Here is a 15,912-nt window from a genome sequence, read left to right on the forward strand (position 1 = left end):
CAACGGCACTATAAAGGGGAAGTTCCATGCGGATGACGCCACCCTTGGGGCTGCTTTAGCTGATTCCATGTTGGTAAAAGACGATTCGCGATTTTCTGTCTGTTACAGCGTGATGAATGTGCTTACTCCACTATGAACACTAGTTTTACCAGAATGAGCGCTCCCGTTTAATAACTTGCTTCTGAGCATGCGCGGGTTTTTTCACGTCGTTAAAGCCCACACACACACGACCATTTTTTACGACGTGAAAAATTACAGCATGTTTGAAATTTTTAATGGCCATTTTTTACATTGTAAAAAAATGCTCTGGAGCCCACACACGATCGTTTTTAAAGACATTAAAAAAAAAAAGGCATTTTTTACAACCCAAAAAACGGTTGTGTGTACGCGGCATAACTCACCGCAGTGAAGGAAGGAAACCAGACTGGATGGGCTCAATGCAACAAACGATGCAGGAGCAGCAATCATGTACCCATGAATGAAAAAACTCACAGACTAAAAAACTGATTTAATAAAAGTTGCACTTAATAGCTGATAAAAACGTTCATTAACCACTTAAGGACCAGCCCATGTACATATACGTCCACAATATGGCACGTACAGGCACATGGGCGTATGGGTACGTCCTCGCCTATTAGCGGGTGGGGGGTCCGATCGGGACCCCCCCCCGCTACATGCGGCGGTCGGGTCCGCTCGGGGAGCGATCCGGGACCACGGCGCGGCTATTTGTTTATAGCCGCTCCGTCGCGATCGCTCCCCGGAGCTGAAGAACGAGGAGAGCCGTGTGTAAACACGGCTTCCCCATCCTTCACTATGGCGGCGCATCGATCGCGTCATTCCCTTTATAGGGAAGACACGATCGATGACGTCATTCCTACAGCCACACCCCCAAACAGTTGTAAACACATACTAGGTGCACCCTAACTCCTACAGCGCCACCTGTGGTTAACTCCCAAACTGCAACTGTCATTTTCACAATAAAGAATGCAATTTAAATGCATTTTTTGCTGTGAAAATGACAATGGTCCCAAAAATGTGTCAAAATTGTCCGAAGTGTCCGCCATAATGTCGCAGTCACGAAAAAAATTGCTGATCGCCGCCATTAGTAGTAAAAAAAAAATAAAAAAAAAAAATGCAATAAAACTATCCCCTATTTTGTAAACACTATAAATTTTGCGCAAACCAATCGATAAACGCTTATTGCGATTTTTTTTACTAAAAATAGGTAGAAGAATACGTATCGGCCTAAACTGAGGAAAAAAAATGTTTTTATATATGTTTTTGGGGGATATTTATTACAGCAAAAAGTAAAAAATATTGCTTTTTTTTCAAAATTGTCGCTCTATTTTTGTTTATAGCGCAAAAACTAAAAACCGCAGATGTGATCAAATACCACCAAAAGAAAGCTCTATTTGTGGGGAAAAAAGGACGCCAATTTTGTTTGGGAGCCACGTCGCACGACCGCGCAATTGTCTGTTAAAGCGACGCAGTCCCGAACTGTAAAAACACCTTGGGTCTTTAGGCTGCATATTGGTCCGGGGCTTAAGTGGTTAATAGAAAGAGCCAGCCGGCATGCAGACACCCGTCTACGAGCGATGACATCAGCGCGTCAGCCTCCCAACGTACGTTTCGCTACAAATTAGCGTTGTCATGAGGAACGGGCGACTCACTGACTCATCGCATTTAAATAACATAGCCAAATGCCTGCAACAAAACCAAACTGACACTGTCTACCAGTTTGTGTCAACAAGGGGTTTGTTCGCGCACATTTGCAAACATGTGGAAGCCGCAGTGGCCACGTCAAGGCACCCCAGTGTACTGCGTTCTCTAACGCTATAATTTTGAGAGTCCCCAAAGTCGGAGCACATAAAGCAGAGGATAGATTAAGTGCAGATTTGCCTGAAGGGAGCCCACCCCTCCTAAGGTATATTGACACATGGGATACCCAGCAAGGGCACAATGGCAGCTGAATGTATCCAGTGTGCCCCCTCACCGATTTTTACCAACTGCACAAACAAATGGCAACCACCCCAACCTATAACTTGCATTTAGAGCAGGGAGCACTTGGAAGGGCAACACACAACAAAAACAAACAAAAATTCCCAGCTCACTTGCCAGCTACAATATTTACTACCTTGGCAAATCTGTACTAAATAGATCCATTGTTGCTAAGACCTCATTTAAGTGACGAGGCCCATACACCATAAATTGCCTGTTTATGTGCTTGGAGCCACCAATTGCCTCGTGAAGGCCGCCCATGTAAATCTATGGCATGCAGGTGAGTGGCCCCAAATGAAATGTGCGGGTTGGGTACTAACCCGCACACCTGTCATATTGGAATAAACCGTTTCCTTTCCTCCTTGCTGCGTCCCTATAGACTTGCATAGGCGGCCTACGACTCCATCTGCATAAACAGCCAATTCATGGTGTATGCAGTGCCCATGTGAATGAGGCCTAATTATTTTAGGTATGCTTTCAATTCAATTACATTTTCTGGAACATGAATGCCTGCCCAGGAAAAGCTGCATTAAACTGCAGCAGTGAGACGAGACGTTGTGTTCTCGCTGCTGTTCCAGTCCTTAGTCACTTAGCAGATAATGAATAGATGGCCAGTCCGTGTGACCTCGGCGTGGACGCTCTGTGCAGGGCAATATGATGGGTGTGTTTTATTATTCCATGGTCATGCACCAGGTCATCTCAGTAGGCTGCACAATCACATAAAGCTTGAGTTGTACTATGGAGGACTGCCAGGGTCCTGGGGTTATGCCAACTTAATGAAATCAATTACCATGATAAGGCCGAGGAAAGTGCTGTTTGCCGTTTTGTTTGAACAACATTTTCCATAGAACTGTACGGGAAATGAAGAGAAACGGAGGAACTCGCTCTTCAGCCACCAGGTTGGAAAGGAGTGCAAAGGGAGATTTTTTTGCCCTTAACACAGTTTCTGTTCTGTACATTTTTCCAGTTTAGGTTAGAAAACTTCAGAAAAGTATGTTTCCACTTTTGCTGTCAAATGTGTGAAACCTAGATGATATGTTTTTGTGTTCCCATTCACCCAGCATGCCTAAAATTACCGTATTTATCGGCGTATAACGCGCGCCGGCGTTGAACGCGCACCCAAATTTTAAGAGGGAATTTTCTGGAAAAACAATTTTTTTTTAGTCCAAATAGTAAATGCAGTTACAATTAAAAATAAGATAAGCAGCAATGTACAGCAAGCAACTCAGAGAGCAGCTCCTGTAGCATATAGAAAATGCATTAATAAGTATTTTTTTTTGCTGAAGGGGGTGCAGTTACTTTTTGTGGTGAACTAACTTTTTTTACATGTACACATTAATAAACTGTGCTTTTATATTATTTTCAACTAGTAGAACATAATTTTTTTTTACAAACAATGTTTAATACAGGATGCTTTCATACTCCTCTTAAGGCAGAGCATTCTGCGCTTTTTTAATGAGAATGCCCTGCATTAGCTTTGCATTCGTTGGCTTTTGCTACAGATAAACAAATCCAGAAGATTCCTGCATTGCAGGAAGGGTGTCCTTCCTTTAGTTAATTTGACTGTCTATGCAATCTGATCTGCTGGTATTCACAAGTAGTCACCTCACAGGCAATGCACAGTATATTCGTAGTAAACTGTCTTTCTAAAACCATTCTGAAATGGCATACCTCGGAGGGGAAGGAGGGGGACGAGCGCCCGCCGGAAATCACCGCTGGAAATCACTGAGTCGTCATCTCCACTCGGCTCCCACTCGGCTGTCACGTCACACGCGCACAGTCCCGCCTCAGCCATCGGCATTGGACCATCTCCTGTGACGGACAGAACACTGGTCCAATGCTGGTGGCGGAGGCGGGACTGTGCGTGTGTGACGTAACAGCCGAGAGGAGATGACGGCTCAGTGATTTCCGTGGGCGCTCATGCCCCTCCTTCCCCTCCGAGGTATGCTATCGGCGTATAGCGTGCACCCGTGATTTTCCCCCTATTTTCAGGGGGAAAAAGTATGCGGTATACGCCGATAAATACGGTAGTTAAAAACATTCTCTTACCTAACTAGTTCTTTGAATCTGGTTTAGGACCCATTTTCCTGGCTGTACACCACTCAGATCAGCCTAATGGGCCCGTACACACGACCCGAAAATCTGTCTTTTTATATATTTTTTGCATGCTGGTCACATATTGAAAATGGAGAGGTTACAAAAGTTACGAAATTTCTCGTATGGCAGAATAATAAATCGGAAGTGATGTCATGTGTTGTAGTGTATTTATATTATATTTTTTATATTGTATTTTCGGACGACAATGGTACTGATTAAACAAAAATCGTACGATCTGGTAATATCAGATGAACTGTCAAGATCGGCTCTCGAAAGCTCTGTACGAACAATCTGATTATCGTACGATCGCTTCGAAAGCGGTATTTTTAGTGTACGGACCATAAATCTGTAGTGGGTACAGCTAGGTATTCTCAATAAGCTGCTGCCGCTTAGCCTGTAGAAATCAATGACGGGCTGAGAGGCTTTGCAGATGTTCACATGTAATCGTACTTGGAGCAATTATCTGCAATGTATGATAAATGGACAGAGCCAATCAGCACTGTCCAGACAGAGGGCCAGGAGTCATGCAGCCTCATAGGACAGTCAGAGGAGCATGAAAACGCTTCCTGCAAGCTTTAAACAGTGCCCTTTGCAGCTATAAGAGCTCTTCTGGGAAGGCTGTCCACAAGGTTTAGGCTTCATTTCCATGGACGTTTTAAAAAACGGGCTGTAAAGCTAGTACAGACGCCTGGAAAAAAGCGGCGTTTTTAACGTGATTTTTCGCGCGTTTTGCATTGAATTCAATGCATGTTTTGCCACGCTAGTTTTCAGCCGCGTTTTTCTGTTTCTATTCAAAATCAATGGTTCCCTATGGGAGCCCGTTGATTTGAATAGAGGTCGCACCAGAAGTCGGATCAAGATGATCCGACTTGCGGGGCGACTGGTGTGCAGAGAATCTTGAAGGGGAACCCCGCGCAAATTTAAAAAAAAATTGCGTGAGGTCCCCCCCCCCTTTGGTCTGGTATGGATTTTAAGGGGAACTCCCCTACGCCGAAAAAAACTGCGTGGGGGGTTCCCCCAAAATCCATATCAGACAAGGTGCTTTGGGGGGGGGGCGCGCAGTGCCCTCCCTGCCCCAAAGCACCCACCCCCCCATGTTGAGGGCATCGCTCGTCCCCACCCCCATTCCTAACCGGCCGGGCAGCATAGGAGTTCCCCTTAAAATCCATACCAGACCGAACGGTCTGGTATCATCCTGGGGGGGAACCTCATGCATTTTTTTTTTTTTAATTTGCGCGGGGTTCCCCTTCAAGATTCTCTACACACCAGTCCCCCTGCAAGTCGGATCATCCTGATCCGATTTTTGGTGCGACCTCTATTCAAATCAATGGGCTCCCATAGGGAACCATTGATTTTGAATAGAGAAAAGAACGCAGGACGAGGCTTAAAACAGCGTTAAGCCTCGTTAAATCACTTTTGCAGGCGTCTGACGTCTTTACAGCTCTAACGCTGGAGCTTCAGAACGCTCAGAAAAGTGGCTGTAAAAATGTCCATGGAAATGAAGCCGCGTACACACAATCGTTTTACACCATCGTTTTAAAAAAATTATCTAGCAAAGCGCGGTGACGTACAACACGTACGACTGCACTATAAAGGGGAAGTTCCATTCGCCTTTGGGCTGCTTTAGCTGATTCCGTGTTAGTAAAAGACGATTCGCTCTTTTCTGTCTGTTACAGCGTGATGAATGTGCTTACTCCATTATGAACGGTAGTTTTACCAGAACGTGCGCTCCCGTCTCATAACTTGCTTCTGAGCATGCGCGGGTTTTTTACGTCGTTTCAGCCCACACACGATCATTTTTTACAACCCGAAAAACGACATTAAAAAATGCAGCATGTTCGAATTTTTTTTTTTTTTTACGTTTTTCAGAACCTGAAAAATTATGTGTAGCCCACACACGATCTTTTTAAATGACGTTTTTGAAAAACGTTTTTTTCGAAAAATTATCGTGTGTACGCGTGGCGTAAGGAGTCTGTCTATGGGGATGCCACAGAAAACATAAAAAAAAAGAAACATTCCAGAGAGTGCATGCACATGATATCATATCATCTAAAATGAAGTACAAAGTTATATCTGATTACATTTAGCAATACAGAATAACTAAAGTCATTTACCTCACATGCACCATAACAAAAAAAGAACATTATCTTACAAAGCAAATCCATGTCAACTGCCCTTCCATCACCCTACCGAGTAGTTCCCTAGTGATTCTGATTTACTTGCATGGTCTACTGTCACATCAGCCGCCGCGGTCACAGCATCAGGAAAGGCCGCGGCTTCGGCCTAGCTCCGGAGTCGTGGCACCGCTAGCTGCCATGTTAAAAATCGGCCTAATTTAGAAAAAAATCGGCCGATGCAGATTTCTCCAAAACGTCCAAATATCGGCCGATATATCGTCCTGGCGATATATCGGTCGACCTCTAATCCTTACCTGTCAAATGTCTCCCCTCTGTCTGTTATAAGAACTGAAAAACTGCAGATTCTGTGGGTGGATCTGTTGTCTGGAGCTCGGTGGGTGGAGTTGTGATGTCCGTAGACTCCCCGCCCTTCTCTACACTCCCCTTGTCAACATGCACTAAACACAACACTAAATTCGGCTATGATCACTAACATCCAGTCAAAATCCAGAAAAGTAACCACATGACTTCAGAAAAGGAGTGGGGGTGGGAATTAAAAAATAATGCCTGTCTCCAGGCTAGTGCATGAGATATGTAAATAACCTGTCACTCACAGCAAGGGGGCGGAACGGACTAAGGTTTTTCTCTGTAAGTCTGTTTTATTTCACTGAACAATAAAAGAGGATTGCTCATAGCTGGATTAACTCTGTGTGGCAAGACTGGGCACAGATTATCGGAAATCTTATACTGTACATTGTGACATCAAAATAAATAAAAAAATTCGGGTTTACATCCACTTTAAGTCTCATATATAGATTTCTCTCACAAATTCCTGAACAGGCGGTTTGGGCTTGCACGGGAATCTGCTACTTTTCCACATTTCATTTACTTTATCATTCTTCGTTGATTTTGCTCATCTGTACAGTTTGTCATTGTCATTTGTCTGATTCCCATGGTTTGTGTTTTCTTTTTGTCAGTGCTTGGAGGAAATGAAACGGGAAGCTAGACCTATCAGAATCGACAGAAGAGTCACAGGCGCCAATATGATTGATGAGCCCCTGCAGCAAGTAAGTGTCTATGCAGCTTTGTTTACATAATGGCTTCCCACGGTGAATGCATTAGATCTTCATTTCACCCTATTATCACTGAATGGAAGCAGAAAGGTAATGACAAAAAGTTTTGAATAGGATGACTTAACCACTTCAGCCCCGGACCATTTTGCTGGTCAATGACCGGGCCACTTTTTGCGATTCGGCACTGCGTCGCTTTAACTGACATTTGCGCAGTCATGCGACGTGGTCCCCAAACAAAATTGATGTCCTTTTTTTCCCACAAATAGAGCTTTCTTTTGGTGGTATTTGATCACCTCTGCGTTTTTTATTTTTTGCGCTATAAACAAAAATAGAGCGTCAATTTTTAAAAAAAAAATGAATATTTTTACTTTTTGCTGTAATAAATACCCCCCCCCCCCCCAAAAAAAAATATATATATATATATATATATATATATATATATATATATGTATATGTGTGTGTGTGTATATATATATATATATATATATATATATATATATATATATATATATATATATATATATATATATATATTAGGGTTGTCCCGATACCGATACTAGTATCGGTATCGGGACCGATTCCGAGTATTTGCGGGAGTACTCGTACTCCCGCAAATACCCCCGATACCAGAATAGAATACTTACCCCCCCCGGCCGCCGCCAACGCCGTTACGCCGCATCCCCGCTACCGCCGACTGACTGTGTAATACGCGCGCCGGGAACATTACAGCTTTGAATAGCTGTAATGATTGGCGCCGCGTATAGACACTCCCCCTTGCTCGGGTGAACTGTCCAATCCCGAGCGAGGGGGAGTGTCTATACGCAGCGCCAATCATTACAGCTATGTTCCCGGCACGCGTATTACACACTCAGTCGGCGGTAGCGGGGATGCAGGACAGGTAAGCGGGACATGGCTGGCTACATGGGGGGAGACATGCTATGGGGGGGGAGACATGCTGCATGGGGGGGAGACATGCTGCATGGGGGGGAGACATGCTGCATGGGGGGGAGACATGCTGCATGGGGGGGAGACATGCTGCATGGGGGGGGAGACATGCTGCATGGGGGGGGAGACATGCTGCATGGGGGGGGAGACATGCTGCATGGGGGGGAGACATGCTGCATGGGGGGGAGACAAGGCTACATGGGGGGAGACATGCTGCATGGGGGGAGACATGGCTGCATGGGGGGGAGACAAGGCTACATGGGGGGAGACATGCTGCATGGGGGGAGACATGGCTGGATATGGGGGGGGCATGACTGGATATGGGGGGGGACATGGCTGCATATGGGGGGACATGGCTGGATATGGGGGGGGACATGGCTGCATTTGTGGGGGACATGGCTGCATTTGTGGGGGGACATGGCTGCATTTGTGGGGGGACATGGCTGCATTTGTGGGGGGACATGGCTGCATTTGGGGACACATTTAAAAAAAAGTATCGGTATTCGGTATCGGCGACTACTTGAAAAAAAGTATCGGTACTTGTACTCGGTCCTAAAAAGTGGTATCGGGACAACTCTAATATATATAAAAAAAAATTTTTTCCTCAGTTAAGGCCGATGTGTATTCTTCTACATATTTTTCTACAAAGCTTCCAGGACTGAAGTGGATAATAATACGTTTTTGTTGTTGGCTTTCTAGATAGCCTTTAACAAGGGGAACCCAGGACTGATTTTTTTATTTTTTTTTTAAGCAGATCTCAGAAAGCTGAGGCATATTGCTTAGGTAGATTGATTGATTACAATAAAAAAAAAACAAGACAAAAGTATACCAACTCATGACATGACATGACTGGGCCCTGGATTATGCTGGTTGCATGGACTTTGTGCTTTTCTAGTGTAATTTGTATAATCAAACAAGAATAGGAGCAGTGTTTCTCTGGAAAATTCACTCCACACCTGCAATTTCCCAGCTGCAACAGTCACATGCTACACAATTGTACAAGCTATTTGTGTAGCATCAGCACAAGTCTAAATACACACACGGGCAAATAATGGAAACCTATACAAAGCAGAAATAACAAACACAATTCCATGGTATGTGTGCTGTATATAAAGTGGTTGTAAACCTCCGACATATATACAAATATGAACAAAGCATATCCCTCTATAGTGTGTACTTGTCTCAATTACGAGCACTAATGCCCCAAACACACTATAAGGGTGAGCATTTTGATTCAAGGAACAATTGTACAATTTTCAGATCGTGTACACAATTCTCGAAAGTTGATTACGACCTTCCGAACAAAAATTTCCAAAGGGACAAACTCCAAAATGTTTCTCGCATGGGAACAGAACGAACAATTTTTGTTTTAATGTGTATCGTTTTCATACTAATTTTCGTATGAGAAATATCAGATACAAAAGGCTGCGCATGATCAGACACAACAAATAACAAAAATAAAAAAAGCTTTGTTGTATGAGAATTTTTGTACATTATTTGTATCTTGGTTCCAACTTGCTGTGAAACATCGAGGAAAACCGGCCGATCATTTGCCCGATCTTCTCATAGTGTGTGTGGGGCATTAGTGTAAATTTTGTCTACTATTTCATTCCTCTGCTATCAGCATGAATCACTTCTGACAAGTTTTTCTGACACCAAGAGAAACAAGGTGACGGGGGGCCTCCACCACACAGCTTGTGATTGACCGTGTTATCTCTGTTCTTAAGTGTAAATTCATCTCTCCCCCTCTGTGTTCTGTCAGCTCAGACAAACTTTATAAATTCTGATTTTGAATGGCTTTAGAGAAGACTGCAGATAAACAGGTAGAACTTATGTAGGAGGATTTGTTTCATCTCTGGGTATCACTTCACTCGGTATATGGAAGGGTTTACAATTACTTTAAAGGGGTTGTAAACCTTTATGATTTTTCACCTGAAAAAACGTGCGATGCTTGACACCCACCACCCCCCGAGCCCCCGTTTACTTGCCTGAGCCCTCGAAAATCCCGCGTCGAGAACACGCTTGCTTTTTGGCTCTTCTCGGGCCACTCTTAGTTGGATAGATTGATAGCAGCGCAGCCATTGGCTCGTGCTGCTGTCAATCAACTCCAATGACACGAGGGGTGGGGCCGAGTCTTGTAGTCGGTGGCTATGGACGCCAGATACAGGACTCGGGAGCGCGCTCGCAAGGTAACCCCCTTGGCAGAGCGCCTCAGTGGGGGGGTTACCAGAAGTGGGGAGGAGCTGAGACAGCTGCTGAGGGACCCCAGAAGACGTGGATTGGGGACACTCTCTGTGCAAAACGAGCTGTACAGTGGCGGTAAGTATAACATGTTTGTTATTTAAAAAAAACAAAACAAAAAAAAAGCATACAACCCCTTTAGTCCTTTTAAGAGATATTAAACTTTAAGTTGACATTGGCCATGGACCATGGAAAAGTGGCATAGAAACCATGAAGTGCATGCACTTGGCGCATGTAAATGAATAGTTAGTGTTCTTCTTTTTTGGGAGGGGTATTTTGTTTTTCACCGCCATTCTCGCGTAGGTGAAAACGATATCTCCCTCCCACAGCCCCCTAGGATATCCCCATCACTTATCCCAGGAGGCTGCGGAAGCTTATTCACAGCGCATCCTGATCCCAGAAGGAGCAATTGGCTGCAACACATGAGCAGCAGATTGTTGCAGGAGAACACTGGATCTGCTGGACAGGTGAGTATGGTGTTTTTTTTGTTTTGTTCTTTGTGAAGAGAACCCAGCATAACAGGTAAGGGAAGATGATGGGGGAGAAAAAGCAGGGAGGGGGGAGTGAAATTCCTTTTAAACTATGCAGTCAGGTCCTCTGATTACCGTATATACTCAAGTTTAACCACTTCCAGACCCGCTCATGTACATTTACGTCGGCACTTTAAAGATGGATACCTCGGTAACGGCAGCAGCTGCTGCCACAACCAAGGTATCCATCTTTAGTGCCAACGTTCCTGTAAACGATAACGGCGGTCTCCGCGGCGGATTCGCTGCGAGATCGCCGTTATTGGTGGCGGGAGAGGGCCCCGCCGCGCTCTCCTAGGAGCCGTCGGTAGCGGCGGAGGCGATCGGGTCCATTCGGCTGTTCACTGGGGTTGCGAGTGAAGGAAAATTCTCCTTCACCCGTCCCCATAGCTCTGCTGGGCGGAAGTGACCTCAAAACGTCAGTCCCGCCCAGCCTCTTAAAAAAAACATATTTTTTTTGTAATTTTTTTGTCATTTAAAAAAATGACAGTTTAAATTTTTTATTTTTTTCTTGCATTTTAGTCTAATTATGAGATGTGAGGTCTTTTTGACCCCAGATCTCATATTTAAGAGGACCTGTCATGCTTTTTTCTATTACAAGGGATGTTTACATTCCTTGTAATAGGAATAAAAGTGATCAAATTTTTTTTTTTCAGTGTAAAAAGTAATAAAATAAAAATAAATAAGAAAACAAAAAAAAAATATTTTTTTAAAGCGCCCCGTCCTGACGAGCTCGCGCGCAGAAGCGAACGCATACGCGAGTAGCGCCCGCATATGAAAACGGTGTTCAAATCACACAAGTGAGGTTTCGCCGCGATCGTTAGAGCGAGAGCAATAATTCTAGCTCTAGACCTACTCTGTAGCCCAAAAAATGCAACCTATAGAATTTTTTAAACGTCGCCTATCGAGATTTTTAAGGGTAAAAGTTTGACGCCATGCCACGAGCGGGCGCAATTTTTAAGCGTGACATGTTGGGTATCATTTTACTCAGCGTAACATTATCTTTCACAATATATAAAAAAATTGGGCCAAATTTATTGTTTTATTTTTTAATTCAAAAAAGTGATTTTTTTCCAAAAAAGGTGCGCTTGTAAGACCGCTGCGCAAATACGGTGTGACAAAAAGTATTGCAATGACCACTATTTTATTCTCTAGTGTGTTAGAAAAAATATATATATCATGTTTGGGGGTTTTAAGTAATTTTCTAGCAGAAAAAAATGTTTTAGTCTTGCAAACACCAAATCTGAAAAACACCTAAGGTCTGGAAGTGGTTAAGCCAAGTTTTTTAGCACTTTGTGCTGAAAATGCCCCCCTCAGCTTATACTCGAGTCACCTTTTTTGCGCCTGAGCTCCCGGATTTTGGGCACCCGGTACCAGCCGGCCATAGGTCCCCTGGACCCCAAACGCATGTAGCCAAACTCTTCCTCTACAAGTGTGCAAATTTCTTGTCTGGGGGACCTACGGCTGGGGAGCACCGATTTTTTTCAAAGCCGGGCACCCCTTCCATAGACTCCCATGTAAAACGGTTATTTCTCCAGTGTTTTTGGGGACCCGGTACCAGCCGGTCATAGGTCTTCTGGACCCAGAACTTGGCACACATAAAGCACCATTTCTCCTCTACGAGTGTGCAACGTTTCAAAGCCGGGCACCCCTTCCATAGACTCCCATGTTAAACGTCATTCTAGTCATGGACACAGTGAGGCATGCACATGGACACAGTGAGGCAATAAGTTGTCCCATTTTTTTGTGGTAAAATGAGGTGCCTCGGCTTATATTCGGGTCGGCTTATACTCAAGTATATACGGTACATTTGTTGTTTAAACACCATGCTAAGGAGGAAGTAATAATAATAATCCTAGGTTCAGGCTAGTTTGATCTCAGACATTGCATGTGATTCGCAGCCGCACAACAGGTTCCGATCACATGCAATGTCTGATCAATGCAAATTCAGCCATACAGTTGTAAACAAGTTTGCATGTTCTCCCTGTGCCTGTGTGGACTTTTTTTCCTCCCACACTCGGCCATACTGGTAGATTAATTGGATGCTTTCTAAATTGGCCCCACTATGCGTTAGTAGAAATAGAAGTTAGGGACCTTCGATTGTAAGCTGCTTGAGGGCAGGGACTGATGTGAGTGTAAAATATATATATATATATATATATATATATATATATATATGTATATGTATGTGTGTGTGTGTGTGTGTGTATGTATGTATGCGCTGTGTAAATTGATGGCACTATACCTGTAATGAACAATAAATGTTTATTTTATAGCCAGCTTAAAGTGGTTGTAAACCCACATTTTTGACTTTATACCTACAGGTAAGCCTTATTATAGGCTTACCTGTAGGCAAAAGAATATCTCCTAAACCTGTACGGTTTAGGACATATTCCCCTCGCAATGCGCCGCTGATTGCAGCGGCGCATGCGCAGGGGGGATCCTCGTCTGAAGGGCCGGCCGCCGCCGGCCCATGCCGGGATGAAATGTCCCGCGCGCATTGCGCGGGAGTGACCTCATCGCCGCTCCAGCCAATCACAGCGCTGGAGCAGCGATACCCGGAAGACACGCTCGGCTCGGCGTGGACCAGGTACGTTCCCTACACCTCGTTCCGAGGTAAGTATTTCATAATGAGCTAATGTGCATACTAGCTTATTATGGCTTTTGCCTTGCAGGTGTAAAAAACAAAAAAAATGTATATGCAGATTTACAACCGCTTTAATTTATTACACTGGGGGTTTGATTCTTATTGTTGTCTTTGTTTCACATTAGAGAGTGCAGCTGGAGGAGCAGGACTCCCTTTTTTGGGTTGAGCATAGTTGCAGCTATTAAAACCCTGCGAAAAGGAATCCAGTGTGTGGATTAACCCATTGGTCCATTTTACCTTTAAAAATCTAAGCAAAAGGGCAGGACTGATGTAAATGTAGAATATATACTGTATGTAAAGTGCTGCATAAAATGCTGGCTCTATATAAGTACCTATAATTAATAAATAAAATAATTAAAGATTCTCTGTCCTGGGAAAGAAGAAAAAACTGCTGCGGGTATGAAGTGCAGACGCATAGAGATGAGGATACCCACAGTGACCTCTTCACATTGGGTGGCAGTAGTGCCCGCCACACGTAACAGGAGCGATCACTTTTGCTGCGGGTGTAAAGCAATGAATTGTGGCTGCAGCAGGTGAACACCCCCGGTCTGCTGCCTTTTCCATCTTTGGAGGAAGAGCAGTTGGCGTGGGTTGGGTGCTAAAAACTCGGCTCAATTGTACATTTTTAATGTCCTGCCTCCACCCACCCAAATGCAAGTCTAAACCAGCCATAAAGCCCCAAATACACAATCAGAAAATCGTACGAAAAATACAGATTTTGAGACGATCGTACGATAATCGGATCATTGGTACAAGAGCGTTCAAGAGCCGAACAGGACGGTTAATCCGATTTTATTATTTGATCAGACATGCACAATTTTTTTTTCGTACGATGCCAGATCGTGCGATTTTCGTTTTTATCAGTAAATTTGTAGTTTGAAAATGCAATACAAATAAACTAGTATACATTGCACCACTTGCAAATTTTCATTCTGTCGTCCGAGAATTTTCGGAAACTCTTCAGGTTCGATCAGAGATTAGCATGCAAATAAAAGTCTCATCGAGGCTGCTGGAGTCGAGAGACGCGGGGGGGTTGGCGGCCTTGGTACTGCTTGACCTCTCCGCGGCTTTCGATACTGTCAGCCACAAGATCCTACTGGCTCGGCTGCAGGACGAGTTCTACATTACAGGCGTACCCCTTACCTGAATACGCAATTTCCTGACAGGCAGAACATTCCAAGTAATATTGGGCTCATTTAGGTCAGCTAGGGTGCCCCTTCTTTGCGGGGTCCCTCAGGGCTCGGAAATTTCGCCGTGGCTGTTTAATTGCTATGTGAGGCCCGTGGTAGATATCATCTCTTCATGGGGGTTGGCCACTCAGGTATATGCTGATGACATACAAATTGTGGCCAGTTATGCTCTCAACCCCACGGCAGCCCACCTTCTTTCCTGCTGTCTCTCATCCATCCAGACATGGATGAAGGACAATCGTTTGGCCCTGAACGTATCCAAAACTGAGGTATTTCTTACAGGTCCAACACAAAGCTTAAACCTGCTTGCAGAGTGGCCCGTATCAATGGGCCCGTGCCCCACTCCGTCCAGCCAAGTAAGAAACCTGGGCGTCATATTTGACAATAAACTTTCATGGATTCCACAGGTGAGGAATTGTACCAAGAATGCCCTTTACTATCTTCGGATGCTGCGACGGGTAAAACATCTGCTCTCCCAAACACATAGAAATACACTAGTACAGGCCTTAGTCATCTCACGCCTTGACTTTTGCAATGTGAGATACCTTGGACTCCCTATTAAATGGCTCTCCAAGCTGCAGCTGGTGCAGAACCAGGCAGCTAGGTTGATTACGGGGACCTCAAGATGGGACCATATATCACCCGTTCTCAGACTACTTCATTGGCTCCCATGCGCAAGGAGGATCGAATTCAAGGCTTTGTGTGTTATGTTCAGGGCCTTCAAACAACATGGCCCATTGTTCATTAATAACATGGCCATACATTACCATCCCCCCAGGGCACTGAGATCGGCCGATCAGGACTTTGCTGCCATCCCTCCAGTAAGGTTGATTTCGTTCGGTGGCCGATCCTTCAGAGCCAGAGCCGCCTCGCTTTGGAACCTTCTCCCGTTGCCTTTGAGGAAGTCTGCTGTTCTTATTACTTTCAGAAAGGCTCTGAAAACTTTCCTCTTTGGGGCAAGTTGATTATGACCACGCCTAATTAAACTGACCTGGCCCCTCCTCCCCTTGTCATATGTCCCCCTCACTCCAAACCCCCTTGCTACTGTTTGTTTTTATTGTTGATATTTTACATGGT

General features: G+C 44.5%; 1 protein-coding gene across 1 annotated transcript in view; it reads left to right on the forward strand.

Annotated features, from left to right (window-relative positions):
- The window catches only part of SNX13 (sorting nexin 13), a 210,056-nt gene that overhangs the window by 70,671 nt on the left and 123,473 nt on the right, over positions 1 to 15,912 (forward strand). Inside the window, exon 4 of the mRNA XM_040352832.1 lies at positions 7,190 to 7,279. Coding sequence (XP_040208766.1) covers positions 7,190 to 7,279 — 90 coding nt within the window. The remainder of the gene's footprint in view (positions 1 to 7,189; positions 7,280 to 15,912) is intronic.

Source organism: Rana temporaria, chromosome 5 (assembly GCF_905171775.1).
Source record: "Rana temporaria chromosome 5, aRanTem1.1, whole genome shotgun sequence".
NCBI classification, from domain to species: Eukaryota; Metazoa; Chordata; class Amphibia; order Anura; family Ranidae; genus Rana; species Rana temporaria.